Source organism: Theropithecus gelada, chromosome X (assembly GCF_003255815.1).
Source record: "Theropithecus gelada isolate Dixy chromosome X, Tgel_1.0, whole genome shotgun sequence".
Lineage (NCBI taxonomy): Eukaryota > Metazoa > Chordata > Mammalia > Primates > Cercopithecidae > Theropithecus > Theropithecus gelada.
The window spans coordinates 113763439-113778955 of record NC_037689.1 but is presented as its reverse complement, the minus strand read 5'-3'; the positions used below and the strand labels follow the sequence as shown (position 1 = coordinate 113778955).

General features: G+C 36.0%; 1 protein-coding gene across 2 annotated transcripts; it reads right to left on the bottom strand.

Moving 5' to 3' along the window:
* Nucleotides 1-4710: 4710 nt before the first annotated feature.
* AGTR2 (angiotensin II receptor type 2) lies at nucleotides 4711-9149 on the bottom strand. 2 transcript variants are annotated; one of them, XM_025372968.1, is made up of 3 exons: nucleotides 9038-9149; nucleotides 8827-8886; nucleotides 4711-7452 (listed from the first exon to the last, which is right to left on the bottom strand). In XM_025372968.1, exon 3 carries the CDS (start codon nucleotides 7415-7417, stop codon nucleotides 6326-6328), a length of 1092 nt encoding a protein of 363 aa, XP_025228753.1. In that variant the 5' UTR covers nucleotides 7418-7452; nucleotides 8827-8886; nucleotides 9038-9149; the 3' UTR covers nucleotides 4711-6325. The 2 variants fall into 2 exon arrangements, with proteins under 2 accessions (XP_025228753.1, XP_025228754.1); XM_025372969.1 differs by lacking the exon at nucleotides 8827-8886 and having other exon boundaries at nucleotides 5818-7452; nucleotides 9038-9107.
* Between the last annotated feature and the right edge of the window lie 6368 nt (nucleotides 9150-15517).

Below are 15517 nucleotides of genomic sequence, written 5' to 3'. Positions count from 1 at the left end.
TAGCCCTCTTAACCATTTTTCCATCCTGGGCCTCCGGGCCTGTGATGGGAGTGCTGCCATGAAGACCTCTGACATGCCCTGGAGAAATTTCTTCCATTGCCTTGGGGATTAATATTCAGCCCCTTGTTACTTATGCAGATTTCTGCAGCAGGCTTGAATTTCTCCTCAGAAAATGGGATTTTATTTTTATCACATTGTCAGGCTGTAAATTTTCAGAATGTTTATGCTCTGCTTCCCTTATAAAACCCAATGTCTTTAACAGCACCCACCTCACCTCTTGAATGCTTTGCTGCTTAGAAATTTCTTCTGCCGGATAACCTAAATCATATCTCTCAAGTTCAAAGTTTCACAAATCTCTAGGGCAGGGGCAAAATTCTGCCAGCCTCTTTGCTAAAACACAACAGGAATCCTCTTTGCTCCAGTTTCCAACAAGTTCCTCATTTCCATCTGAGACCACCTTAGCCTGGACTTTATTGTTCATGTCACTATCAGCATTTTTGTCAAAGCCATTCAACAGGTCTCTAGGGAGTTTCCAACTTTCACACATTTTCCTGCCTTTTCTGAGCCCTCCAGACTGTTCCAACCTCTGCCTGTTACCCAGTTTTGAAGTCACTTCCACTTTTGGGTATTTTTTCACCAGCGCCCTACCCTACTTGTACCAATTTACTGTATTAGTCCATTTTCATGTTGCTGATAAAGACATACCCAAGCTAAGAAGAAAAATAGGTTTAATGAACTTACAGTTGCAATTGACTGGGGAGGCCTCACAATTGTGGCGGAAAGAGAAATGCACTTCTTACATGATTGTGGCAAGAGAGAATGAAAGCCAAGCAAAAGAGGAAATCCTTGTCAAACCACCAGCTATCAAGAACAGTATGGGAAAAACCGCCCCCATAATTCAATTATCTCCCACCCAGTCTCTCCCACAACACATAGGAATTATGGGAGTACAATTCAAGATGAGATTTGGGTGGGGACACAGAGCCAAACCATATCAGGGTGCTATAACAAAATACCACAGACTGAGTCACTTAAACAACAGAATATATTTTCTCACAGTTTTGGAGACTGAAAGTTTAAAATTAGCATGCCAGCATGTTTGGAGGGTTCTCTTTCTGTCTTGCAGATGGCTTCTTTCTTGCTATATACTCACATAACCTTTTCTCATTGTGAACGTGTGAAGAGAGAGACAGAGGTATCTTTTTTTTTCTTACAAGATTACTATCCTATCAGATTAAGACTTCACCTTTATGACATCATTTAACCTTAATTACCTCAAAAAGTTTCCAAATATCATTACATTGGGGTTTGAGGATTGAATATATGAATTTTGGGTGTGAAGGAAGGTTGTAATTCAGTCCATAAGAATAGATAACAGCATATACAATGAGGCATAGTTTTGCTTTTTTCTAGGAGATAGAAAAAGTGGCATTTCAAATCTGTTATTCACAAATGTTTCAAGCTGTTAGGACATCACAAATAGTTGGAGTAGAAGATTTTTTTTGTAACTTTTTTGTAATCACTTCCATGTACATTTTTGTTATATGAATGTAAATAGGTGAAGGAAGGCTATAGCTGGAAATATCAGGGCTTCACAACAGTTTGATGGTTCCAATTTTTCAGGCAAATGGGTTTGTGCCAACTGTATCCTGTACACATCGGTGTATTGAGCTTAGGTTTCCTTTTGGAGAGGAAAGGAATCAAGAATGAGATGCCTTTTTTAAAAGAAGTTCAAAGTTATTTCAGTATATCTTATGCACTAACATGGCCTCTACTGATGTCATGGAGAAGCAACAACAGCTCAACTACCCACTTCCTCTCCCAATCAGGGATACTCCTTTTTACTGAGGAAAAGTTTGAAATGTGACTCCGGCTGCACTGGAGATGTTTACTTAAGGAAAGAGAAGACTGGTTCCTTGTATGGAATGTTCCACTAGCTGGGTTTCTGCTGATTGCTCCTGGCTCCATGGAGGTGGCAAAACAGAAATATGTGTTTGGGCCCAGGTCTACTTTGACACACATCAGATATCGGTGAGTGTAGCACTGGAGAAAGGAAGAGCCTTCCTTTTTCCCCCTCTTATATCCTTATCAGGTGGCTTGTGCATAGATCACTTCAAAACTACTTAAGTGGACAGAAGTCTGCATGAGACTATTCAGACATCTGTTCTCATGCAGACCAACTGATAAATAATGTAGCAACAACAGCTGCAGAGAATGGGCTAGCAGACTTATCAGATTTTCCAGTATTTTCTTTCACTGGAAAATTATAACCAGGTGTGATCTCTTGGATTGCTTAAAGCTCTCGGGATTTGGGGCTTATAGGAAAGCAGGACCAAGTGAGTAAAGAAAGAAAAATGTCTAGTACACCAGATGGGAGTTTAGGGTCAAAATATTTTAAACATTTAAATAAAGGTATGACACAGTGATAAAGAACATATCTGATAGATAATAAACAAAAAAGAGAAAGAAATATGAATACAGACATATAGATAAAAATAAAGTTTATCCATTTATATGTACTGTGTGTATGTGTATATATATATAATAATTTTACTCCATGCTATTAGTGGTGATTATAGCTATTTTTTGTCTGTATAGTTAAATTTTTCAAGAATAAGTATTGATTCTATAATAAGAAATATATATCAATTATTTTTAAATTTAGATAGAATTATCTTATTCCAAAAAAGTGTTCAAAAAGAAAGAATTTATTTTTGAAAGTGCTAACCCTTTGTAGGTATTTGTATGGAGTGAGCTAACTAATCTCTGGGCCACTGGTCTTCTGCAGGTGAAATAATTATTTTTAGTGATAATTTATGAATTTCTGTTATTTTGTGTAAATTATCACTGCTGTTATAGTTTATGTAAGAATTAACAAAATAAGTGTTCTATTATCCTTATGGCCTCAACCCTTAATGCTTTCTTGCCTGAGACATCTCATTTGTTAACTCAACTTGTCAAGTTTGGAGTTTTCTCTTGTTGATATGTGAGGACATCAGACAGTTTCCCAGCCTCAGATTCCTGTGGAGGAACAAAAGAAAGAAAAAAAGTCAAAACAGAATTTGCTTACTTTCAGATTTTCTTCTGATTTTGATGCATGCCTCAAAGAATCAGAAAAAAAAGTATATTTTATAAAATAACCTATTTAGTAGATCTGATTTAGGGCTATAAAATGTGGAAATAATTAATATTTACTTTTCCGTAATAATAATACACATTACTTCTGCAAGATGCAAGAGATAAGTTTCTCTGGTAACCCTATATAATCTCATTTCAAAGAGCTAAAGTTCATATCAACATGCTTGTTCCTTAAAGGAAACACTTAAGATATCTGCCTTGCTTTGTGTACAGGGTAGAGGGGGCAGCAGGGGAGAGTGGTGACTTTACGTAGTTCCATACAGTATGGAGTACAAGGAAAGGGCAGTGAAGAACAAGGGAGAAAGCCTCATCCATCTGCCTCCTATCTTTTCCTTCATAAGTGAAATATACCTACCGCCTTCCCAGAAGCACTTGTATTACTGAGGTTATGGATGATGAAGTACTAACTTTAAGGTGAAGGTTGAAGGAGTGTGTAAGACTGTCTGAAATATCTGCTCAGTGGCCTAGGATTTATATTTAAAGTACCAAATCGCATAATTGATACTACCCGATTCCTCTGTCAGAGCCAAATTTAAAGATTAGTCAGGACTCATCTGTGCTTCAGTTTCCTTATTTGTAAAATAATAATCACTGAGTAATTTTTAGAATAAAATGGAACAATGCATATATAATATTTCTTGGCACATAATGCTCATCTAATAATACCTGTTGTTGTTGTTATATGCTTCCCAGGCATTGTGTTTGGTGAGTTGAGAAAAGGTGGGGTCATGAAAAGGAAAGGATATTGCATAATACCTTGAAAAGTGGCCAAATGAGAAGAAAAACATTTTCATTTGTTATCTGAGAAGCTTACCCGAAATTTACATTTTCAAAGAGAAAAGCGGACAAGTACACCTTTGTACATACATTCCTAAAGCAAGAGTTCACACATTCTTGTACCATCCTCTCAACTGGCATTTCTTCTTAGTCCCAAGAAAAACCACTTGGAGGCTACTACTCAGGGTTCAACATTGGGCTTCTATAAAAGCAGAAGTCAGGCTTAACATCCCAATAACTAGAGAAGTAATTCTGTTCATTAAGGGAAATTCTAGGGGTGTAGTGTTATAATTAGTATGATAATTATTATTATGGTAGAGGAAATAGCATGAGCTGAATGTTGAAAGTTGAGCAGGTTTTCATCAGTTGAATGTGAAGCCCTGAGGAGGTGAGAATTATTGGAGGGGTGTTTAGGAAGACAGAGCTGTGTGAACAACAGCAGAGAGGCATGAAAGGGCATTAGGCTTTAAAAAGCATTAAGTCACTTTTTGGTGCTTAAACATAGGGTTTGAAGAAGGGTGACAGAGAGAAAAAGTCCAGAAAGACTAGGAAGAGTCACATCTCACAAGGTCTTCCAGACTCAAGGAAAGTTGGATTTTGCTTTCATAGCTAATGGGAAATTATGGCAGAATACTCAAGAGAGGAAGACTTGAACAGTATGGCAAGAAGCCAAGTGAGTAATAATCAGAGCTGAAACTAAGTAGTATCAGTAGAGATAAAATGGAGGATACAAACACAAGTGAAGGTAAGAATATATACTTAGAAGTAGTTTTAAAAATTTTTAAAAAGCACGGATTTCTTCCAATTAAAAATTTTATTTATATGAGATGTTTTACAAAATTATTTAAAACATGACATCATAGTTGGTTATACATTTAGTTATTTGTTTTTACTGAAAATAAAAGGATTACATGAAATTAGGACTTTTTCAGAAAGTGGTATGACAGGATTCTTCTGTCTATAATCCTGGAACCTGGCAGAGATGCTGAGCCCCCAAAACATCAGTTCCAACTCAGAGATCAGTATTTAGACCTACCTCAGAGGAAGGTCCTAGATAACCTGTTATTATACAGGGCTGGTACAGAATGAAGTCTCAAATTTCTAAAATTAATATTCATACTTTAATGTAAGTAAACTTTAGGTAACTCAGTTTTAGGCACTCCTCTAATTTAGGAGCTTTAATAGTGTTGAGAAGGAGATATCTAGACCTGCAATTGGTTTAAAACAACTCTACACAATCATACAGATTCTGAAACAAATAGTGTTTACAGATATAGGGTAAAATTACCCCCATGGTGTATATTTTCAAAGTCACATTGCACTGCCCTGACAGGTTCCTTTCTTGGTACCAAACATGTAATTGACTGGGTCTCTTCACCCCCCACCCAGACCCCATGTAGCAAAATTCCATTCTGGATACCATTTCCTATGCCAGTTAAGGGTTTGTTACAAGTTAAAGAGTTTTTTTTTTAAAGCCACCCAGATATTTTAGGAAACAACCCAGAACGAAAGCATTAATAATAAAAATCAAATCAGTGTCCTGTATATCAAAGCACCACATCTAAAAAGTCAAGGATGTAAAAAGTGACCTTTACATTTTATAAGAATACACAGTGTTTATTGATTTCAAAAAAGTATCAGAGAAAATAGCAACCTTTAAACATTCATTAAAATGAATAGAAAGATTTTTTTTTAGGAAAAGTGCTTATTCAGAGTTTAGTGAACACACAAATATCATTGATTGCAGTTCTATGTTACAGTACACTTTACTTTCTATAACTGTAAAAATAAGCTAAAACATAGGAGTATGATTTAATCTATATTTCTAGCCCTACTCAATATGTAATTATAGATTAGCTATAAATTTCCACTCAAGTGAAATGCAAGAGGAATATAATTTATAGCCTTTTTAAAGAAGTATATACCTAAAGCCTGAATAATCCAGTATTAATCTATTATAATATACTCAACTTAGAAGTACTCATCTCTCTTACAACGTTGTCTTGTAAATGATGCAATGAGTTGAAAGACTGGTCCTGGTTCAAGAGGAAATCCTGATAAAAATGGATATAAAACCCCACTAAGAAACACAAGCATGTTTCAAAGAGAAATCTGAAACCCCAAATCATTATTCACAATCTATTATTAATTACAATTTGAGATATATCACCAGTTACTTCTAGGTTGTAAATATGTCTCACCAATGACAATCTTGTACAAACATATCAGAAAAACAATGGGCAACTCCTGAAAGTCACTGGACGATAAAACATAGTTACATTTGGTTTCAGAAGATTCAGAAAAGATTAGATTAGGGGAAAATGTATTATTTAATTAAAACCACTTAAAATAATTCTGGTGGGCCTCAAAGCAAGTAGCCATGTTGGTTACATGCATTTTGCTCTCAGGTTTAAGACACAAAGGTCTCCATTTCTCTAAGAGAACTGCTTTTCCGGCAAGACATACTCTCTCTTTTCCCTTGGAGCCAAGTAATTGGAGCCCTAAACACACTGCGGAGCTTCTGTTGGAACCGGTTTCCAACAAAACAATAGAGAAATGGATTAACGCAGCTGTTGGTGAATCCCAGGAGGATGGCAAAAGGAAGTGCCAGGTCAATGACTGCTATAACTTCACAGCTATTAATGACACCCATCCAGGCCAGAGCATCCAGGAAGGTCAGAACATGGAAGGGAAGCCAGCAAATGATGAAGGCCAGAACAACAGCAGCTGCCATCTTCAGGACTTGGTCTCGGGTTATCCTGTTCTTCCCATAGCTATTCGTCTTCAGTAAGTGTTTTCTAATTCCAAAATAGCATGTTGCTATGAATATTAAAGGGATAATAAAACCAAGGATATTTTTCATTAAGGCAATCCCAGCTGACCATTGGGCATATTTCTCAGGTGGGAAAGCCATAATGCAAGCATTCACTCCTAAGTATTCAATGGTTCTGACATCTCGAAAATAAAATGTTGGCAATGAGGACAAACAGGCCATACACCAAACAAGGGGAACTATATAAGATGCTTGCCAGGGATTTCTTCTTTGAGACAGAAATGGGTAGATAACGGATTGGTACCTATCAACACTCATACAGGTGATAAAAAAAATGCTTGCAAACATGTTCAGAGTAAGAAAAGAACCAAAAACTTTGCACATCACAGGTCCGAAGAGCCAGTCATATCTATAAGAATAATAGGTTGCCCAGAGAGGAAGAGTAGCCAAAAGGAGTAAGTCAGCCACAGCAAGATTGAAGATGTAAATGCTAGAAACCTTTTTAGGACCCTTTTGACAACAAAACAGTGTAACCACAACAATATTGACCAGAAATCCAATTACAAATATAATGTAGTAGAGAATAGGAATTGCATCTAAATGCTTATCTGATGGTTTCTGTGAACAGTTCAAGGCAGACTCATTGTTGCCAGAGATGGTCACAAGCCCGAAGTGAAGACTGCTAGTAATGCTTTTGCTAGTAGTGGCAAGGGTGGAGTTGCCCTTCATATTGAAATGTCAGCAGCTCCTAGTTCTTATGCCTTCTGTGGAGGAAAAAAAATAGAACTCTTAGAACACATACAGAGCTGAGGACATCCTTGAATCCTTAGCATTTTGAAAGTTTGTCAAAAGCAAAAAGAAGTGAGTGATGAGTTATACCTGATGTAAATGACGAGTTGATGGGTGCAGCACACCAACAAGGCACAAGTATACATATGTAACAAACCTGCACGTTATGCACATGTACCCTACAACTTACAGTATAATAATAATAAATAAATTAAAAAAAAAAAAAAAAAAAAAAAAAAAAAGAAAACATTATGAAACAGAGCCATGCCTTGTAAAATAAGAATGGATTTTACCGCTTGAAAAAGGAGAAATACTTTTCTTAATAGTAGAAAAAAGTAAATCATTTCAGAGATTGAAAGTTCTGAACAAAACTACCTTTTGCCCATCTTTTCTATTATGTTTTTGAAAGGTTTAAAGAAAATTAATATTTCAAAAGATTAGTCAGGGCAGGAAATATGTGAAACAAATAAGAAACCTAGAGGTAAGAAAAGTTAATCTTTCAAAAAACACTTGAGCATATATCTCTGTTTGTATACTTTCTAGAAACTACACTGCTGCCTGCTATTGCATAGAGAAATGCTCTATTTAAGTAACGAATTACATACAAATCACTACAACTATGGAAAACATAAGTAACGTAAGCAAAGGAAAACATAAGTATATAAAAAACTAAAAGAGAATATGCCAAAGGAACATATTGTGATGAGGAATCATGGTTTTTCTTTAATAATTAAAAATAATTCCTTTAGTTTTACTTTTCTATTGTTTTCACAATAATAAAATAGTTAAGAAGTTATGAAATATATTTCTATTTCTAAGTCTTCTCCTTTTAATAGAGAATATTAGTTTTAGACATAGATATCTAATTTTGGTCTATTTCATATATAAACAATCCATTTTCAATTAAAGCAGATAAAGAAAAAAACAGTCAAACCTATTTTAGGTTCAAGTAGAAGTAATTTATATTGCTCAATGAAATGAGAATTGAACATCAATGATTAATCATGATATAGTCTTATCATTTTTCTTTTGCTCTCTTCTCAGTTTAACAAAACTGAATAGCCGTGGCTCTCAAATGTTGCAGTGTTCAGGTTCTTGTGATTTTTTTCACTAGAAACATTATTTTAAAAGCAAAAAAACACACATTAGCTAAAGGTAAGCATACTAAGGAAACACTATTTACTTTAGATAGTTTCAAAATACATGCAAATAAACTACCCAATTAAAAGTATAATCTCCAAAGAACCTCCTAATAAAGAGCAAAACTTTTATTTTGGACTAAAGCTTTTTCTTTTGACCTAACAAATTAACATAAAAGAATCAATAATAAATTCCACTTGAAGACTTACTGGTTGTTGAAGTTTAAAGCAGTAATCATAAATCAGCTTGCTTAGTGCCTAAACACACTCCTGTAAGAGAAACAGCAGCTAAATAATTCAGGAGTTTTACAAAATACAGTGTTAAAACACAGGAAAAACAGAAGTTCATCCATAAAAAATACTTTCATTTAATGTATGTTCTACTTTCCAAGTAAATGATATACAAATTGTTCATACTTACCTTAAAAATTAAGGCTGCAGAATGCTTTGAATTCTGTGCTTACTCGTTCTCTCAGACGCTGGGACGTAATAGCACCAGATCTCTGGTTTCCTTCTTATATGTTTGGTCTGTCCACTGGGAGCCTTCAACCTACATAATTCTAGGGCTGACTTATGAACACTTGCCAGCTTTCCAGAGAGGTTTTTTTTTTTTTTTTTTTTTTTTTTGTCTGCAAAACATTAATCTGAAATTCTCACTGTCTCCAATCATAACAGCTCATTGAAATAAATCTCAAACAAAAAAATGAAGTTTCCACAAATGTGTTAGATAATTTTGAAGTCAGTGGCTTACTTTAAGAGAAGAACATAATAATTATTTATAGAATTTTCTCTTTCTTTTTTCCTAATATTGGCATTCTAATAGAAATTAATGAGTAGAGACTAGGAAATTTATTATAGTAGCAAAGTCTTTGTTCATCATCTTTTACAACCTTCATTACTTTCTGAAAATTTTATCCATGTTTATTAAAGAATGGTAGCAATTTTACTTGAAGTCTACAACTTCTAAAATTTCTCCTTTGCTTTATGCGGTTTTTGTTGGCTTCTTGCTGGAGGGTTGGAGATTGCAGGAATATAACTTTTACGTGATGGAGAAGAGGTTTGGTCCTCCTTGCATAGGTCTCTGTCATATTTGTAGTTTAAATACAAAGCACAAAAAGTGAAGAAGGATTAGGTGACTATTTCAACATAGATCACTGTTGCTGCTGTTTCTTGTGGCAGTGGGGGCAATAAACTACACAACCAATCCAACAGAAGCAAGAGTGACAAAATGAAGAAAGATAAGAACAAGTGATGGTAGTGATAATACTAGCTGACAATACATGTTATGTGCCAAACACTGTGATGAGTTATTTATCATCAATAATTTAATAGAGAGGCAGTATAACACACTGGTTAGTAAATAGCCTCTGGGATCCAACCACCTGGCTTTACAAACCCAGCTCTACCACTTACTAATTCTGACCTTGGCCAAGTTACTTTATTTCTCCATGTCTCAGTTTCTCATCTGAGAAATGAGAATGATATAAATTACCTACATCATAGAGTAGGAATTTTAAATAAGCTAATGGAAAATTAAATGAGCTAATATGTTTAAAGTGCCTAAAATCATGCCTAGCATATGGTAGGTGCTATTACAAGCTATTCATTTTAGCCCCCACTTTAAAAATCAGGAAACTAGGACTCATAGAGTTTAATAACTTTTCTGAGATCATACAGCTATTAAATGAAGACACTTGCATTTAAATCAAAAGAAACTAATATCAGAACTCATTCTGTTTAGCCTCTATACCACAAGAGGAAGCACTAGATGGTCCCTTAATCTCACTCTTTGTCTTGGCAAAAGGAAACGTAGCATTTACAGAAAATCACTGATGACCATTCATAATCTATCACAAAATCATCAAAGAAGGGGAAAAGAATTGGAAGAACTGTTATGTGGGGAAAAGTATTTTTCTTAATTGTGTTGCCCAATTGGAGACCATAGGAAGGAGAAACTTGTGACTAGAAAGCTTTCTGTAGTTAGTACAGAAAACCAGAGAACCTAGAACACATTTTAAATGGGCAAAAAGATTCAAGTTATTCCTGTGGATCGTATTTTTCAGATAAGCAGTAAGGGCACGCCTGTCCATGCTGCAGGCCACAGGTAAAGGATGAGGGCAGGCTCTGAGGAAGTAGCTGGGCACCTAAGTATGGAGTTCAGCAGAACAAGGAAGGAGAAGTCAGTGTTGATGACAGAAAACAAAATTGCAAATGGCATGAGACAAAGCACAAGACTTTTGATATTTGTCTGTTTCTCCATTAATATTGAAGTCAATACTGTAGCACACAGGCAGTTGAGATCAGTGAGAAGTCATCGTTGTGTGAAAAATACAGTAGGATTCAAAGGTTTCATAGACCATCTTAAAGTTTCTTTTGGTGAACAGTTTGAACATAGTCAAAATTCCCCTAATAAATGTATGCACCATTTTACTAAATCTCAAAATATTTGTGTCCTATGCTCTGGACAGATTCAGTTGAGGCTGAGGCTCTGTTAAAATGATAGAAAACTTATGTTTTGGAAACAAATGAGGGGTCACATATGTTTATCAGCAGGAAAGCTGACATGGAAACTGTTTTCTCTCATTGTTTAAACCTGGTTTCTCCCTCCATTTCAAATGTTTGTTTTTGCCACATAAAGGGGAATTTTCCAGGCCAGGGCCTCCCAAGTGGTCATAATGGGTCAGATTCTCACCCTGCTCTTTTTCTTGTCCCCTCTTATGCCCCTTGCAAAGAAACAGCCAGGAGGTGAGCTATAAAATTATGAGAACAAACTACAGGCTTGTCTCCAGAAGACCTAGCCTTGAACACCCACAAGGAACAGGGGATCTTGTCTAGAGCTTTTGTCCTTCATTAGAGTAAGTTCTGACGTAAATAAAGTTTAAAGAGGTACATATTTCCCAGAAGATTAAAGGGCCATTTACTCTGCGTCTTCATACTCTTAGGAGTAAATTTTTTCACAAGTCAAAGAAAAATTTTGTAACTGTAGAGAATTAACAAAAAAAGTTTATAAAAGGAATAGCAATAATATTGACACCACTTGAAGAAAGAAATACTGTATATTATTGATTCAGCAAAGAACTCCCAGTTAAACCAACAATGTAAATACGCTTGAGAGTCAAATAAATGTCAGTCCTGGGAAGCAGTACAACACAAAAAGTTCATTCTCCTGGGAGTAGGGAATACTTTTTCTGCTGGTAGACTTACTTAAAAAAGTTTCAGGTCATTTGAATAAATTATGCAGCTCTGCAGGACAAGTGTAGCTGAGCTAGCAGAATTAAATAGTAAATCACATTAAATTAATTTTTTTCTAATGAATACCTGTTGTTTATTGTGAGATTACTTAACAGTAAATTTGAAAGGACTAAGCTAAAAAAGTAAATGTTCTTGGGAGGAATTCTTCCTCTGCTAGAAGGTTACAGAGTTCAGAACAAATTTTATTTGCCCCCTCACCTCCACCCACACACACAGATGAAACTTCAAAGGAGAAAAGAGATACATAAATGCAAAAATTAGCAAAAATTCTAGACATAAGTGCCCTGGTTATAGAGGTAAAGATTAGAGGTACAGATTATGGAATGATTTTAATACATATGGGTCTTCCTTTTTAATCTAGGTCTTTCAGAGTCAATTTAACTTTCCCCAACCACAGCCACCACACTGAGTGCCAATATCATTACCACTTCTCTCAACTTCAACACACACACGCATCACTCACACCCATAGACTCACACACGTACTTTATACCAACCTTTCTTTAATTCACTTACCCATTGAGTAGCCATGCTTTCATTGTCACTGGACTTTTCCTAACCTGGGGGTCTATAAAAGGAGGGTAGTTAAGAAGATTGCCCGTTATTGATGAATCTTTGCATATTATTTTTGTGCCTCTCGGTGAAATGTCACAATGAAAGCAAATGGAAAAAAATAAGGCCTTTTATTCAGAAATAACAATCAGATTTGCCATTTTTAGAAACCAGCTTAAAATTCAGTGAAATGCCCAACATGAGTGATTATTTGCATTCCACTACCTCTTTGTCTACGTATCACATGAAAAGTGACAGAGAGGAATGCTAAGTAAGTTAAGGTGGAACCGATGTAGTGAGATGAATGGATGTCAGACTCAGTACATTTTTTTTTAATTTTTTGTTATTATTTATTTTTTATTATACTTTAAGTTCTAGGGTACATGTGCACAACGTGCAGATTTGCTACATATGTATACCTGTGCCATGTTGGTGTGCCTAATGTAACTCGTCACTTACATTAGGTATATCTCCTAATGCTATACCTCCCCCTATTCCCTTCCCCCAATAGGCCCTGATGTGTGATGTTCCTTTTCCTGTGTCCAAGTGACCTCATTGTTCATTTCCCACCTATGAGTGAGAACAGGCAGTGTTTGGTTTTCTGTTCTTGTGATAGTTTGCTGAGAATGATGGTTTCCAGCTGCATCCATGTCCCTACAAAGGACACAAACTCATCCTTTTTTATGGCTACATAGTATTCCATGGTGTATATGTGCCACATTTTCTTCATCCAGTCTGTCACTGATGGACATTTGGGTTGATTCCAAGTCTTTGCTATTGTGAATAGTGCCGCAATGAACATACGTGTGCATATGTCTTTATAGCAGCATGATTTATAATCCTTTGCATATATGCCCAGTAATGGGATGGCTGGGTCATATGGTACTTCTAGTTCTAGATCCTTGAGGAATCGCCATGCTGTTTTCCACAATGGTTGAACTAGTTTACAGTCCCACCAACAGTGTAAAAGTGTTCCTATTTCTCCACATCCTCTCCAACACCTGTTGATTCCTGATTTTTTAATGATTGCCATTCTAATTGGTGTGAGATGATATCTCATTGTGGTTTTGATTTGCATTTCTCTGATGACGAGTGATGATGAGCATTTTCTCATGTGTCTGTTGGCTGTATGAATGTCTTCTTTTGAGAAATATCTGTTCATATCCTTTGCCCACTTTTTGATAGGGTTCTTTGATTTTTTCTTGTAAATTTGCTTGAGTTTTTTGTAGGTTCTGGATATTAGCCCTTTGTCAGACGAGTAGATTGCAAAAATTTTCTCCCATTCTGTAGGTTGTCTGTTCACTCTGATGGTAGTTTCTTTTGCTGTTAAGAAGCTCTTTAGTTTAAATAGATCCCATTTGTCAATTTTGGCTTTTGTTGCCATTGCTTTTGGTGTTTTAGACATGAAGTCCTTGCCCAAGCCTATGTCCTGAATGGTATTACCTAGGTTTTCCTCTAGGGTTTTTATGGTTTTAGGTCTAACATTTAAGTCTCTAATCCATCTTGAATTAATTTTTGTATAAGGAGTAAGGAAAGGATCCAGTTTCAGCTTTCTACTTACGGCTAGCCTGTTTTCCCAGCACCATTTATTAAATAGGGAATCCTTTCCCCATTTCTTGTTTTTCTGAGGTTTGTCAAACATCAGGTGGCTGTAGATGTGTGGTATTATTTCTGAGTGCTCTGTTCTGTTCCATCAGTCTATATCTCTGTTTTGATACCAGTACCATGCTGTTTTGGTTACTGTAGCCTTGCAGTATAGTTTGAAGTCAGGTAGCGTGATGCCTCCAGCTTTGTTCTTTTGACATAGGATTGTCTTGGCAATGCGGGCTCTTTTTTGGTTCCATATGAACTTTAAAGCAGTTTTTTCCAATTCTATGAAGAAAGTCATTGGTAGCTTAATGGAGATGGCATTGAATCTATAAATTACACTGGGCAGTATGGCCATTTTCACAAAACTGATTCTTCCATTCCATGAGCATGGTATGTTCTTCCATTTGTTTGTGTCCTCTTTCATTTCACTGAGCAGTGGTTTGTAGTTCTCCTTGAAGAGGTCCTTTACATCCCTTGTAAGTTGGATTTCTAGGCATTTTATTCTCTTTGAAGCTATTGTAATGGGAGTTCATTCATGATTTGGCTCTCTGTTTGTCTGTTACTGGTGTATAAGAATGCTTGTGATTTTTACACATTAATTTTGTATCCTGACACTTTGCTGAAGTTGCTTATCAGCTTAAGGAGATTTTGGGCTGAGGCAAAGGGGTTTTCTAAATATACAATCATGTCATCTGCAAACAGGGACAATTTGACTTCTTCTTTTCCTAACTGAATACCCTTGATTTCTTTCTCTTGCCTGATTGGCCTTGCCAGAACTTCCAACACTATGTTGAATAGGAGTGGTGAGAGAGGGCATCCCTGTCTTGTGCCAGTTTTCAAAGGGAATGCTTCCAGTTTTTGTGCATTCAGTATGATATTGGCTGTGGATTTCTCATAAATAGCTCTTATTATTTTGAGGTACATTCCATCAATACCGAATTTATTGAGAGTTTTTAGCATGAAGGGTGGTTGAATTTTGTCAAAGGTCTTTTCTGCATCTATTGAGATAATCATGTGGTTTTTGTCTTTGGTTCTGTTTACATGCTGGATTACATTTATTGATTTCTGTATGTTGAACCAACCTTGCATCCCAGGGATGAAGCCCACTTGATCATGGTGGATAAACTTTTTGATGTATTGCTGGATTCGGTTGGCCAGTATTTTATTGAGGATTTTTACATCGATGTTCATCAGGGATATTGGTCTAAAATTCTCTTTTTTTGTTGTGTCTCTGCCAGGCTTTGGTATCAGGATGATGTTGGCCTCATAAAATGAGTTAGGGAGGATTCCCCCTTTTTCTATTGATTGGAATAGTTTCAGAAGGAATGGTACCAGCTCCTCCTTGTACCTCTGGTAGAATTCAACTGTGAATCCATCTGGTCCTGGACTTTTTTTGGTTGGTAGGCTATTAATTATTGCCTCAATTTCAGAGCCTGCTATTGGTCTCTTCAGGGATTCAAATTCTTACTGGTTTAGTCTTGGAAGAGTGTAAGTGTCCAGGAAATTAT

Coding starts and splice junctions, on each gene's coding strand:
- AGTR2 (XM_025372968.1), bottom strand. CDS start 7,417: ATGAAGGGCAACTCCACCCTTGCCACTACTAGCAAAAGCATTACTAGC.